The sequence below is a fragment of the Lates calcarifer genome, linkage group LG17 (assembly GCF_001640805.2).
Source record: "Lates calcarifer isolate ASB-BC8 linkage group LG17, TLL_Latcal_v3, whole genome shotgun sequence".
Classification (NCBI taxonomy): domain Eukaryota; kingdom Metazoa; phylum Chordata; class Actinopteri; family Centropomidae; genus Lates; species Lates calcarifer.
In genome coordinates this window covers 26,740,252-26,755,589 of record NC_066849.1, presented here as the reverse complement: position 1 = coordinate 26,755,589, position 15,338 = coordinate 26,740,252, and the positions used below count along the sequence as shown (strand labels likewise).

Sequence of the window (15,338 nt, the reverse complement as noted above, 5' to 3'; positions counted from 1 at the left end):
GACTCGCATGTCTCTGTCTCACATGATTCCTCACCCTGACTGACGGAGTGGAAGAGGCAAATAGTGACTTAACCTCATTATAGCTCAAAAAACTACTATGTGGATTTGTTTTCAATTATAGTTTAATTTGGAACCCTCCCCCTCCCAAAACACACACACACACACACACACACACAGACACATACTAATGTACACTTTCTCATACTGGATAAAAAATGTCTGTGTGTGCAATCATAAATATTTTATGGCACAAATGGGATTCTGATCTGATTATGGGTTCAGTGTGTGTGTGTGTGTGTGTGTCACGACCTTGGATGCTGCTAAGCCAACAGATCCTCCATTTATAAAATCAAAGTGGATCCATGTGTTTTTGTTTTCCCTCGTCCTCATAAAGCATATCACACATTTGACTCACGGAGGATGCTGTAATCTCTGTTGCAAGTCATTCTTCCTGTGATGGCTTAATGTGTGTGTGTGTGCGTCTGTTTTCATTAAGCTAAATTCTTGTAATAATCTGCCTTCTGCGGGCCAGAGGTTAGTCAACTTGTTGTACAAAGCTCGGCGGCAGAGGCGGGAAATTGTTTCTTTTCACCATAATTCAGGCCATGCTCACGCACAGTAACAGACGTGAATGTTAACAGGTGTCGTAGTTTAGAGTAATAATCACTTCAATCATGGAGAACTTGTGTGTGCCTTCTGTGTCTGCATGTGTGTGTGTTAAGGGGAGCACAGCTCATTTGCCATGAGAGACGTGGGTTTGCTTCATTCTTTTGGTCTAATGTCACACTTAAGGGGGCACTGCTCAGTGGCCCAGAGGCCCCTCAGGTACCCATGTAGTCTAACCCACTGGGCATGGTCTGTGGTCTTCCCATGCCACTCAAGCGCCCCATCAGATGGATCAAGTGCCTCCTCTGGTCGGCCTAGTGCTTATCTGATCTGTCCATGTGTCCACTTGTTGCTCACTGTGTTCACTCCCCCTGGTCCTCCACTGCTCCTCTGGTGTCAGTGAACCCTTACTCTAAATGTAACCCTGGCCATGTGTGCATAAGACATGCCCTGTCTCCATTTTTGCCAGCGCACACCCACCCACACACACACACAAACAGTGATTGTCAGCCATATCTATTACCAATTCCACGACCATGGGTTTGATTTGCAGCAATAAGACAGTACGTGTAATGACAGCATTAAGGCTTGTTCTGCATATATAGAGTTTCAAGGAAAACGAAGACAGATGCTTCTCCCTCGCTGCTCTTACACGTCAACAGAAATAAGGCAAAAACACATTCCTGGTGGCCACGCTGGCTGTGTTTAGCCCTGTCTGTGTGTGTTCTGCTCCGGCACTTGAAGGGCCCAAATAACAGGCGATGCTGGATGTCTTGACTTGAAGCCGAGGCTCCTTGCCATCGTCAGCCGGTAACGTGAGTAATGAGCTCTGTCAGACGCTGGCGGCTGACTGATGTTTTCCACCGCAGACGAACCTCCCTGAGAGCTGACGGCCACATGCTAACGACAGATCCGCGAATACAAATGGCGGCGTATCTGACCGGCCCCTATAGAGAAAGGTGATGAGATGATTGGCGTGATACGCCCACTAGAGTCTCAGCTCGAGGTCACGACCTGGTGGAGTATTGAGATTTGGTACTGTGTGTTCCTTGGTGGAGATTACAACACAGGGGAAAGAGAACGCCTTCAGGACAAGCAGTGCACACCACAAGTTCACTAAAACTTTTCTCTTTTTTTTTACTCTAAGAGTTTTGTGTCTGAACTTCTTCAACAATTTCAACTTTCAGCTGTCAAAGCCAGTTGAAATATCAATGCGTTAATGTGACTTGAGTGGTTTGGAATGGCAATTTGGGGGAAATGAGGAACAAGTTCAAAGCTCTGAGGGAGCAAAGTAGTGTTTCTGAAAATTTTAAGTCAAGAAAATGGAACTTGTTTTTGTCAAATGAATTGCCAAGAGCAGGGCCTCGACTCCATTTAAAAAACCTTATGCAAAACTTTAGAAATTGTCCTAAAGCTGTCATTGGCAAACAGCTCTCCTGGGTTGTATTGTTTCATGGTTTGTCATGCAGCATCCTGGTGTAGTGATGATGTTGTGACAGATTTTTTTCCCCTTCAGGGTGGAAACTTGAAAATTTCCTTTCTCATCCTGCTGTGACCCAAACTAACGACGACTCATTTTAATTCTTGTTATGTGGGAAACCGTCTGACACAGACTAATGGCCCATTTTGATCTGCAATTCAAGAAATAATGACACAGCGGAACGAAAAGCAGATCCTTGCTGGGTTGAGTATGAAGGCCGGGCATTGTCTCTGTACACCAGTTTTGTTCTGACAGACAGCTCGGGTTTAGAAAATGAAATAGAAAAAAAATGCTTCCCTATTTGTTTTACGGTGAGTGATTGTTTCCCTCGTCGGCCTGGTGGAAATTTAAAGAGAAGAAACCAAACAAACAAAAAGAGCATTAAAGACCTCTGCTTTACAGGACACACCCTTTGTGTTTCTAACACATTAAGGAAACCTTGAGGCCACTCGTAAAATAAAACAACATCTTTCTCTCTCGGCCATAAAATAAAACAAGATTGGCTGCCTCCGCAAAAAAACACACAGGCAGCACTTTTCTCCCTGTTTTCCTCTGAGAAGAATGATTGTAAATGTGTAATTAAATTAATAAAATAGTCCCGGGTAGTAAATCACTGCCCCTGAGGATGCCTGATTGCACAGCTGTGTACGTATGTGTGTGCATGAATGCGTTTTTGCGTGCAAGCAGCATGTATGCAGGGGTAGGTGCGTGCTGGAGTGCGTGGTTACGGGTTAGCATATTAAAAACAAAATGGCAACACAGGCTTTAAATGTTCCTCAGTCCTGAGGGCAAGGCGCTCACACAGCATTACCTCTGGCGGTTAGTTAGCAAGCTGAGGTGGGGGCGGTGTGGCATTAGGCCTCGGTACATGGTGCCAGTTTCTGCCATAATAAAGGCATTAAAAGGCTCCTCATTAAACTATTTTGGGCACAGGGGTTGGCGTGGTGGGGTGCTGAGGGTAGGGAGGGGGCACTAACATTAAGGCAGAGGCACTGGCTGCCAGTGATTCTGTGCCAGGGCACCTCTATGTCACTGGTGGCTGCAGGGATGTAATTACAAACAGATGCTTATTAATGGGGCTCCGGGGGACCTGTGTGATGAGAGAACAGAGGCTGAAAGAGAGGGAGAGAGAGAGAGAGTAATGTTCAAGGGTGTAAAAAGAGAACAAGGTGTAACAGTACATGAATTAGGCCACGTTCACGCTAATGCAGATAAATGTCAAAACACATCTGATTCTGTTTCATTTTGGCCTTGAATCAACGTGAAGCTTCAGCCAGAGCCAGAAACAGATTAACTGACCTACTCTATTGTTACTTTAACTAACAAAATAAGTAGTAGTGTGACATCCCTGCATCACAGCATGGACACCAGAAGATTCATGTTCCGTCTCCTCCCAACAGAGTGTTAGTTTCTTTAAGCCTTGTCAGTCTTTTCCCAGCCACTTACTGTTTTTAAAAGCATTGATGACGTGTTGCTGCAGGTACAGGTGGGAAGATGAAACTCCATACTGTACATCCATGAAGTTTATAATTCTATGAAACATGATTTTTGTTTCCTGTGATAAGTTTGTCCAGCTGAGTTAATGTCACATGAATGCGTGCAGTGATGACTTTGTTAGTTTAGAGAATTATCACAGTAAACATTAGTTATTTACATTAAAAGCTGCTTTGTATTTTAACATGCATGTGTTTAACAGTAAAAAGAAAGTATCAGTGTGGGCACTGGTGGCTGGGGCCCTGGTAATACTTGGTACTGGATCAAAATGCTCATATGGATTGTTTTGCATTTGAAAAAACAAAACAAAATTTAGCTAATCACGCCTGAGGACTGTTTCAGAAACTCTCAAATTAAATGCGGCTTTTTCTCGCAGTGTGGACGAGCGAAACTGAGCTTTCTGAAATCGCTGACGTATGAAGGTCAACCACAGGCATATTAGACGTTATTGACAACACCTGTATTGTGTGATTGGCTGCACTGAAAACCTAAATAAAAGATCACAGAGGGAGTCTGAGGAGACAGAACAAAGATTCATCCCGCTGAGAGGCCGAGAGGAGGAACAGACCATGTTTGTACCAGATGCTGGTGGAAGCAGAGGAGATTTAGCTGCTTTTCAGTTGTTTGGGACATAAAGAAAACAATCTGAAAACGTAAAGTGTGGAAAAAACTGTTATAAAACATAAAAGACATCTTTAAATGGATCTGCATTAGCATGGACAGAACCCTCATGAGTAGAAGCAGGCGAGGCGATGGAGTCAGATCAGGCCATGTTTACAACTCCTCCACTATGGCAAAGGGACAAGATAACACCAGAACCGGCTCGACATTTAGGAATTTTTGGGTCCACTGGATTTGTATCAGGAGTATTTGATTGACATAAATAATAAGTAAGGGTTGTGTAGCTCTGGTGGGCGCTGTGGTGGAAAGCAGAGTCTTGTGTAACGTTTGAGGTGCCTGATAATGATAATGATAGGAAAGAAAGTGGGCACCAGCGGGCAGCCCTGCCAGCCTCCCCATAGCAACCCCTCGTGTTTATGTTAAATGTGGGACATATAACAGGACTGTGGCTCTGATGTGGTGCAGTGGTAATCATGTCACCAAGAGACAGAGACAGACAGACAGAGAGAGAGAGAGAGAGGGGGAGAGAAGCTCTTTGAGTAATGATCAACACCAACAAACGCGCTGATGAAAGAGCTTGGCCGCAGATTAAAACGCCTCATTTCATGAATAAATTTAGACGGGCGTTAAGAAAAACTGCTGCGGTGGCGACAGCAGATACATTTATGAGACTGTAACTCAAATTAGATAAACAAACGGCAGAAATCAAATTACTCGCCTGTCTGTTGTGCTCGACTGCTGCTCCATGTGAAGATAGCAGAGACTGTTTAAAGCTGTTCACACGAAAAGATCAGGTCATTTTTTTCTCAAATGATAACTGAGGAACATCAGGATCACTTTACATCTCAGATGTATCTGAGTAGCAAACAGCTGCTCTGCAGTTTGCAACAATTCCTCTTTGGGGTTAAAGTTGCTATAGGTACAGTTTTATTATTGCATAGCCAACATTAGCACAAACAGCTGTTTACTCACTAACAGCTTCAGCCGTTGTTGCTTTTTTACAAGACAAAAGTTTACAATACGTCCTCTCGGCAGCGCTACGTCAAACAGGAAAATACAGTGACTCACTATCGCCTCTGGAGGTCCAAAGTGGTATTACAGAATTAGCTGTGGCTAGCAAGTTAGCATGCTAACTTCAGTTGAAGAAATACATTGATTTTTAAAGGTATTTAGTCACATCTTGTTTCTTCTTTCATCCATATTTTTTTCCCACAGATTTTCAACAAATTGTATGTGAATATATACCTTTTAAAATAACAGGATTTAATCCATGTTGTCTACTCCTAGCAGAAACCTTGAGATACACAGGAACTGAATAATCCTGACATTACTTCCAGTGTTCCCTCTGATCACTGACTAAATATTTGGCTGACCAAATAACTCACTTATTCAGCTTCCAAAAAACTAATTTAGAAATTTAACACAATGGCTTCACTCTATTTTGAATCTGTGTACTGCACTGCACATTTAAACCAGGAACTATCAGAATATATTTGAATTAATTTATATTAATATTCTGTAGTAACATAACAGTGAAGTCCACATGTTCCTGCTAAAGTAAATTTTTCTATCTGTTGGATTTACTGAATGTGCACACCTGTCTGTAAGTAATAACACATGCTGTGCGTCAGAGTGCAGTTTGAGCCTTTCTCACTGTACGTGTGTGTTAATATTTGCAGTTTGTGTTTGACATACTGTGTATGATGTGTATCTACAATGATATCAACACGTGAGAAACCCAAGTGCCTTGTTCTGTTTGTTTTTATCCGTGTCTCTGCGTGTCCCAGTATGAATTTGTGTGACTGTTTCTGATCTTTGTGACTGGTTCCCATGGTATCAGACCACCGTGCTCCCAGTCCTCCAGTATCAGCTGGCCTGTTGTGGTTTGATGATGCAGCTCAGGAATCTGTCACCCGGAGCGAAAAGCATCGTGATGTTTAGAATCAGGCCCACAAAATATGGAGGTGGTTTCTGAGGGGAAAAGCTCGGCGACTCGTTCCCTGGATCTGATTAACTGTGTTTTTGTGGGAGGATATCTTGATCAGTGTGTGTGTGTGTGTGTGTGTGTGTGTGTGTGTGTGTGTGTGACAATTGTAGCCCTTGAGTTTACCATCCCCTCAGATACCCTTTGCTGGTTTTGTTGTACAAGTAGCTGAGGTGGAAGATGTTTTTCTTCATCTAAGCTAAAAGACACAATAGAAATGCTTTCAGTGTTTTACTTATGCAAAAGTAGACAAGTGTTACTGTTCATGAGTGATTCTGCAGAGCCAAGTTTGAAGTTGATAATAATTTAATTAATAATTTTGTGGTTTGATTAAAGTCAGCTCTCAACACCTGCCCTGTTCACCACCTCCAAGATAAAGAAGGAGCTCATTGGTCGCCATTTTGACAGTGATAATCATCTCTGCTGTGGACCATTTTCTCAGACACTGTTGACTTGCAATTTTTAATTAGTTGAACTGCACATGTAACGAGAGCTGTTGAACGCCTCTGCTTCAATCTTAGGCCAATAACTCATCAGTCACCCCTCATGTTTCTGAGACACATGAAGAAGTAAATCTGTCTATCTGCATTTAAATTAACATCCATTTGGCTCAGGCTTGTGTACAATGCGACTTCCATCTTTCCCACATTCACAGTTGTGGAAAGTTAGGACAAAGTGAGGACATTGTTTTGGACATTTTTGGGAGGTAAGGACATTTTTGAAAAGTGAGGACACTTCTGAAAGGAAAGACATTTTGGGAACGTGAGGACATTTTTGGAAATGAAATAAATTTTAAAGGTAACTATAGAAAGCTGTTGTAAAGTGAGGACATTTCTGGAACCCCAGATCTGAAAAATGAGGACAATGAGAGAGCATTTTGGAAAAGCAGGGACATAATGAGAAATGGTTGAGGAAGTGAGGACATTTCGGTGATGATTTGATTGAAGGGGGACATTTTTGGGAAAGTAAGGATTGTTTTTATGGAAAAGATATTTTGAAAATTGCAGACATTTTTAGAAGAGTGAAGACATTTTTGAAAGCAAAAACATTTTGGTATGTGAGGACGTTTTTTGGAAAGTGAGGATATTTTGGGATATGAAGATTTTTTTTGTCCATTCCTCACTTTGGTTCAAATTTGGTTTATGTTAAGGTTAGTGCCTAGAGAATGAGTTATGTGTGTGACGGTGGTTTTGGTCACGGTGGTGTTGGGGTTTGAGAGTTCATCGCCATCAAAACTTTCATTCTTTGGATTCAGTTCGTGACGTCTCTTAATCACTTATTGAAAACTCTTCCACTCTGCTGATTCTCTGCATAAGAAATCAAAACGAGTTAAGACATTTTCAAATCACAACAGATGTTTCAAAGACAAAGCAGCATCAGAGATCTTTTACCAACTGGCTGCTACTTTTAATAAAAGCTTGTTTACAGGAATGCTTTCTATTTGTCTATTAGGAGTTCTCTCGCTTTACAGTGTGTGACCTCTTGTTTCAGTCCACAGTTGTATTGTTTTTATCTCCAATCCAGTGATCCTAATAAAAATAGATTTAGAAAATAATCAAATCAGTTTTATGTAATTGTTTATGAAGAGCATAAAAAGGCCTAACAAGGGAAGGTCATAAATTAGAGTAATTATTACAGCTTTTTTTGTTTGGAACAATGAGTCATTATTGCTTTGCATATCCACAAACACGACACATATTTGGATTTAATGTGATTAACTCGCTGCAGTGCAGCTTCAGCTGAGGCTCAGCATTTCTCCGTCATAAATCTCTATACTGTGCTCTCAGCAGGGGCTCCTTACCTCCAGCACCGCCAGAAAAAAATCCCAAATTCACAACTCCTGTTCATTTTGTTCCCCTCGTAATGAAATCAGGTAATAAGGGCGTGGCGAATGAGCTGAGCGAGGGCTTATCCACAGCGCAGGACTACCAGAAACTCCAGGGGAGATGGGGCACTGCTGTTCACGGTGTACCTATGCCAGAGACTGCTAATAGGCATTCTCTCCCTCTCCCTCTCCTTGATTGGGACCAGATGTGTGTGTGTTACACTCTGGGAAATGGCTGAGATGAGAGACAGCGAGGCCGCCAGAGCCACAATAAATTCGTGGAACGGCTAATGAATAAAACAACAGCGGATTAAATGTGCCATAGCTAAAAATAATTTGATTAAGAATCTGATTCAGCGGCCAAATTGTTGGAGGCCATGCTGGAGACAGCTGTATCTTTATTTGAGCTCTGATGTACAAGACCACATTTTCCCTCCTAATGAGCTTCTACGAGACTTCGATCGAGGTCTTTTTATGGGGATTTCTGGGCAAAGCTCGAGGCCTGATGAATCAGTTGTCATCACATGTGATTGCCTGTTTAAAAAGTCCCAAACTCTCTGACTCTGTTTAGTCAGGTTCAGCCAGGGTCAATCTAAAGTCAAAACACACCCCTGTTCAGCCAATAACCTGCCTGTATCAGCAAGTGTCTCCAGCTCCCTGTCATTTTCATTATCAGATATTTCAGGGAAGGCACAGGCCTGTCGGGGGCTCAGTGCAGGACTTCATAACTGCAGGTCCACATGTAGAAATATAACACATTTGCATAATGGCTTCCCTGCTGAGAGTGAGATAGAAGATTAATCTCATCTCTGTGTGTTAAATAAAATGCTGGAAAATGGATGTGGTTAGCCTAGCTTAGCATAAAGACTAGAAGCAGGGGGAAACTGTTAGCATGGCTCTTTCCAATGTTCAAAAATGTGTGTGTGTGTGTTTTTAATCTGTAGGAAAACTTGTGGTTTTATAGGGAGTTACATGCTGGAACTGTTTGATCCCTGGTTACACTGATTAGGTTTTGGTCTCTGCACAGGCAGATACCAAACCTACTCTCTACTCTTTGGTTGTTTTGTTATTTCCTGTCTCATTTTTTATCCCCTCACCTGTTCCCACTTCCCTGATCAGCTCTGCAGTCACCTGGTCTCTCCCCACCTGCACCTCACTCCATAATCAACCTGACTATATACATGAGGGCTCTTCCCTTTCTCCAATGTCTGGATTCTGCTTTTTGCTAAGATGCTAGTTAGCAATCCAACCAAGAATCAGCTGGGTTTTGTTTGCAGTTGTTGTTGGCAGTTTTTTACATTTTAGTCAGGATGAGACTAGGATGGATGTCAGAGCCCACAGAGATTAAACTGATGTCCATCTTCTCATCTGGCTCAGTAAGAACCAAACAGGCATATTTCCCAAAATGTCAGAGATTTCCTCTCAGATCAGTTCATATTGGCAGTTTGTTTGGAGGCTCTGTGATGGATGTGAGGTCTGCATGCCTCAGGCCGGCTCTGATGCACGACCCTATTTTCCACTTCTAGTACTTACCTCATGTCCTTTTGTTCTCGTCCTCCCCTCCTGTCTCTCTGTCTGAGTATCTGTCTTATCTAACTGTCTTTATTTTTTATCTCAACAGAACTGACAGGCCCACTCCATCGCTGACTTTCACCCTTCCGCCCTGCTCGCTGCTGCTCGAGGCTGCAGCCGGGGCTCGGCTCCCGGGACGAGGCCGAATGTCTGGACGTCAGACTGACGGGCCTGTAGAGAGGCTGATCGCCGTCCAAAGAGTTCACCAGAGCGTACAAAAGGACCCGCACACCGAACAGGCTGCCAGAGGAAACAGAGCTGGGAGGCAGGTGAGACAGGGAGGCATTGTTTGGTCCTGTTCCTCCTTCTTACAGGTGGGACTCCTCACAGTCTGGAGCACAGACCTCTGTTCAGATGGACCAGGGACACTCTCCAAGAACATTAAGAAGGCTTGGCATGAGGTTGGCAAGACATGGACTGAGAGCCAAGTCTGGAGGAAATGGTAATGATGGCAGAGGAGCTTAGGTAGAGTCATTGGGTCTGATAGCCGTAAGCTTTAGCTGAATGAATCCACGATATCTGTAGGAAATGATTTTAAATCGTATTCAAGATAAAAGTCTCCAACGACACCATCATGTCAGCCAGAGCTCAGCTAAATATGCAGAAAAGAAAGCACAACACATTTGTAGTGTGATAAATTGAATTGTTTAGACTAATTCAAAATTTTCCTTTTGCAAAATGTTTAAATGTGAGTTACAACGTCATCGTTTCCAGTCAGACTGATACGTTTATGGAGTTGTTATGTTGTTTAACTCATCTCCTCTACCTTTGGACGCAAACATAGGAATTTTCCCTCATAACATGTTGATGCCATGTCCGAATGAGCACCCGAGTCCCAACTCTGACATTTCTGTAAAACTTTCAACACAGCACAAGGCTGAACTGACTGTCAGGTTACATGAAAAGAACCCATCATCATTCACCTTAATAACTGCACTGTAAATGTATCACTCAATCTTCACCTCTCCTGCCTTTTTTATAACAGCCCAGTAATCATCAGACCAGAACGTCCCTCTCATATTTTCAATTGATGGATGTTCAGAAAAAGTCGACATACAACATGTGAGCAAACAGGGTTTAATTCTTTGCTTTATTCAGTGTCTGACAGTATAAACAGCAACAGAGCAGTAAATAATGGAACTGATGAGTGAGAATCAGAGGCGAGTGTCCCTCTGGTCATTAAGGCTTCAACAGCAGATTAAGCTTTAAAATCTATCACTGATGCAGCCTGTGGGAGAACAGGAAACAGTCCTCTTCCTCTGCTCCTGTGTGCATCAGGTGCCAGATATTATGCAAGTTATGAGCCTCTTATTGTAACAGTCCTGTCATGTCTGAATAAAGCCACAACAAGCATCCACTAAACAGAGACCTATGTTTGAATAAAAAGCCATTATAAACTCTAACAGATAAATTAAGACCAGCACTGTTATGTGTCAGGAAAAGGCTTTATATTGTCAAACACTGGTGGAGAAGTGGTTTTCTAACAATAAAGTTACCTAAGGGGAAATCAGGGTTCAAACGCTTGAAAACATCATTATGAATCCTGATGAAAGACTACAAGGAGAAAACAGAACCCCCGAGAGGCAGAAGAGAAAACAAAACAGCACTTTCTTTACTGGAGAAAACAGGGAGGGTGGAGAAATACACAGAGAAACTGAGAGACAGACGCCGAGGGTGAAGAGAGAGAGATAAAGGGAAACAGCGTGTGTGATGTCAGGACGCTGCTTAGCGCTGCAAACTGGCTGCAGATGGCAGGACGAGAGGTCAGGGATGGAAATTAAAGAACAAATTCAGAACAGCAGCCGAGGGGGAGGAGGAGGCGCTGTGGCCGGAACGAGGGAAGAAGGCCGAGGGGTCAGCGTGGACTCTGCATACTGATTTTTTAAACAGCAATTAGAAGTTCCTCCAGCTTCCAGCTCAGAGCCACGGCGATGGCCTGACCCCTAATCATCCTCAATTTCTTTCAGCCTCCAACTCTCCCATACACGTCTCCTCCGATTGGCTGTTTATTTTTCACAGCGCTTCCTGTTTGATTGAGCGCCACGGGCCGTGTGTCTTTATGGATTGCAGGGAGGGCAAAGGGGATGTGCACACTTACTGCACGTGTTAAATCATCCACCACCACGAGTAGTCAATCTTCTATTCCAAACAAATTCATCTCCTAAATTCACATTCCTGCTACAGAGTGGGGACTGAATTATGGGGACACGCCTGTCAGTATAATGGTAATTATTATGTAACATCATGATTATCACAAGTAGACAGACACAGTTGGTCTTTTTAGCTCTTCTCTGCTCGCTGAGATGTAGAACATTCACATGAAGTTGACTGCCATGCTGTTTGTACGCAGTCTGTGTTGATTCACCTCAAACAGCCAGTGTACTGAGTGTACAGATCATAGCTGTACGGTGTTTGTCTGACTCCTTCTTCCTCTCATCTCTGTACATTTACATGATGATGTGGACGAGCGAGCAAACATCAGATTGTTTCAGTGTTTAGCTCCGTGTGTCAGTGAACAGGCCGAGCGACAGGTCACTTCACTCGCTCTGGCTCTATTTCTAGGAAAGTTTCACACCTTAATGTGTTGACTAGAGTTTATATTTTAATTGATTAGAGGGAAACTTGGAGCAACTAAGTTGCATAACAGGTATCGACGTTGGTGTTTGAAGGTTTAACATAACTTACTGTCCCTTTTGTCATGTGTCATGTGTGAACTAACCTCAGACTGACGTCCACTCGCTGTGGAGACGAGTGGAAGAACTTTCTCCAGTTTTTGGAAAATGCACCTCGACACACTTGGACGACAGATCTGACATGTTGAACTTCTGAACTGAGTGCAGTCATCATGTTAACCTCCCTCTCTCCTATCAGTACTGCTCATTCCTACAGGGGATTTATACACTTCCCCCCACCTCTAACCCTGATGTGCCTCCGCAGGTCATCTCAGTAATGAGCCATGTGGTCCCCTCTGGCTCTCACTAATCAGGGATCCAAGGCCGTCCCATCCTCGACCCGACGCCGCCATCGCAGCAAAACACAAACTAAACCCAAAGTGGTTCTTTTTCTCTGCCATCTGGCCTCCATGCTTGGCCATGTCTCCACTCTGCCGGCGATTTATGCCCTCCTGAGGTGTTTCGCCTTTTAACTCGCACATAATTGGCCCCCAGATGCAAAAAAGATGTGGAGGCCAGTTTTTATTAGTTGCCAAGCAGAGGTCATTGTTTTTGCATCCCTCTGACTCCTCGGCACTGCCAAGGTTAAAACGACACGCTTTATGTCTGTATACCTTGACCAATTACTGAAAAAAATAAGGAGTCCATGCCAAGTTGAACATTAATGAAGGTAATGATGGAGTACAGAGCTGAATGAAGGCTGTACAGTAATGCAATAAAAAACAAATCATATGGACTCTCCTGTCCACAGACCCCACCTCCACCTCCATGACTGACTCACCAGACTTGATACGTCTGCTGTCAATCTGCCGGAGTTAATAGGCGATATTCACAAGAAAAGCACATGACATGACAGGAATAGGGAACTTTTACGGCTTTCTGGGTATCTGGAAAAGTCAGATTAAAAGTCTGACATGATTTGAAAGTTAAAACCCCTGCAGGTGATAAATGGTGGAACCTGCTCTGAGGTTGTGTTCACACTGAGAAAATGCAGCTTCCTGAGTCGGCTCAGTGACACCACCACATTAGCACAGCATGCGTGCAGACAGAGAAACAAAACCATGGAAAAAGGAGTATTTTAGCCAATCAAATACCACATATTTCTAATATAGTGTTGCACACTTCCTCTGATAACTCACAGTCATGAAGATGGATGAAGATAAAGCTGCTTGCAATTGTATTTCTGAAGAACAGCAGCTTCCTCCTTGCAAATGTGACAAGAAGTGATTGTAAGAGCTCCATAAAAATATAAGATTGTGTGGAACTGAAACAAGTGGTTGATTGACTGGTTGGTTGAAAATACATCAGCAACTTTTCAAACTAAAATGTCAAGCGTTCTCTTGTAATACTCAGGTGTGCTAAGGACCTGCTTAAATAATCTTGTGATTTTCTGGTCTTTTGGGGCTGCTCTAAACTCGCCTGCCTAATTAACATTAAAGATGATTCGAGTTCATTTTCTTTACATTTCAAAAACAGGCCTGTTCACAAGCGATGAACTAAGTAAACAAGCCACACTCTCAAGCCAAACCTTTAACTTTGCAGTGCAGCCACTTAAATTTCATGCTGCTTTCACATGAAGCAGTTCTTTAATTAACCTCTGACCCCTCTGACCTACAGGCAACCCTTTAAAGATCTGGATTAGGCAGTGGAGGAGAAATTAGTGGAAACTGGGTGGAAAATGAAATGAATGGTCTGAATCATTAGCGTTATTGTAGTCAGGATGCAGGCTGTGAACAATTTGCATTAGGAACCACGGATGATTTATCTTTCAAGTGCTATCTGATTTTATCTGATTAAATACCATGAAACCATAATATAAACCACATACCTCACCAGGCACAGAGATAGCCTACTAAAACTTAGTTCGTCAAACTTGTACCTACAAGCAAAAGGATTTTTCAAACTTGTAACCTTTAAAGTTATGTTTATTTGCAAACATGCATAAAATAAATTGATGATAAATAACGATAAGAGACTGAAAAATGTATTCCCACGTTTAAATCTCGTAGTATTTGTTTTTCTTTTCAGGCGATATCCGTAGCTTCCACTTCACCGGTCTTTTTGGGGTCCTTGACGTGGCATGAATAAACAAAGATGGCGGCGGCGTTTCGACCCTCACAGAGTTTGTTTGAACATTTTTTGTTCTAAAATGATTATTATCCTCGGTTTATAGCCGGAACATTTCCTATATGCAGCATTTTTCTGCTTTGCTTTTAGTATTTTGGGTGTGAGGTTTAAAAATGAGCGGCTGGGCTGGTTTTTCTGACGAGGAGCTACGCAGGATGCTGCAGAAAGGTAACGCTTCTTATTGCTAACGTTAGCCGGAGATGTTAGCATCTGACTCCGCGTCGGCTTCCCCGGTGGTTGGCGGTCTTTAATCAGTCTTAACATTTATTCTCCTTAAAAATCTATGGTAGTAATCATGACTGTGTGTATTTTCAGACTCAGCAGGGCAGGCAGTGGCAGCCCGCGGTAGGAAGCCGGCTCCATCCAACCGGAGTCGGCAGCAGTTACAGCGGGAGAGGGCCCTTCAGCTCGCCGCACAGAAAAATGCAGAAACCGGGTCCCATAGCCTTCCACCGGAGCAGCAGCTCACCAAGCCGCCGCCGAAGGAAGAGCCTCGGCCCGCGGCTCCAACAGGAGCTCCGGCCGTCAGACTGGAAGCGCTGCCGAAGCCCAGCGAGGTGAAGCCGAGTGAAAACCAGCAGCCGCCTGCAGAGGAGCAGATCCCGACTGTCAAAGAGCTGGAGAAACAAGAGGTGGAACTGTTAGTATGCTTCTGTTCTCATACACTCTGTAGACATTCATTTTGTTGTCAGATAACACGCAGGCTGCTCTGCGCACAACACTTGTCCATGACTAACACTGCTGCCTCAATCTAGGAATAATAACAGCCATTGGTAATCTCACCCCAGCTGTTGTTCTCCCTTTTATCTTGTCAGTACCATTGTTTTCATGTACAGACTTAGTCCATTATGTGACCCTGCACACTACTCTGTGATGTGGTGAGTAAGTGTTACCACTATGAGCAATGGGTTGCATTATTAAAGGGTGTTTTTCAGATCTTACAGATGTCTGCGATCG

At 43.3% G+C, this 15,338-nt stretch overlaps 1 protein-coding gene across 2 annotated transcripts in view; it reads left to right on the top strand.

Annotated features, from left to right (window-relative positions):
- Positions 1-15,338, top strand: part of gorab (golgin, rab6-interacting) — a 30,266-nt gene that overhangs the window by 8,824 nt on the left and 6,104 nt on the right. The window contains exons 3-6 of one of the 2 annotated variants that reach the window (XM_018676737.2): positions 9,632-9,851; positions 14,283-14,376; positions 14,472-14,549; positions 14,697-15,021. In XM_018676737.2, coding sequence (XP_018532253.1) covers positions 14,495-14,549; positions 14,697-15,021 — 380 coding nt within the window. In that variant the 5' untranslated portion in view covers positions 9,632-9,851; positions 14,283-14,376; positions 14,472-14,494. Of the gene's footprint in view, positions 1-9,631; positions 9,852-14,282; positions 14,550-14,696; positions 15,022-15,338 lie in introns of both variants that reach the window. The other variant, XM_018676729.2, reaches the window with a different exon arrangement.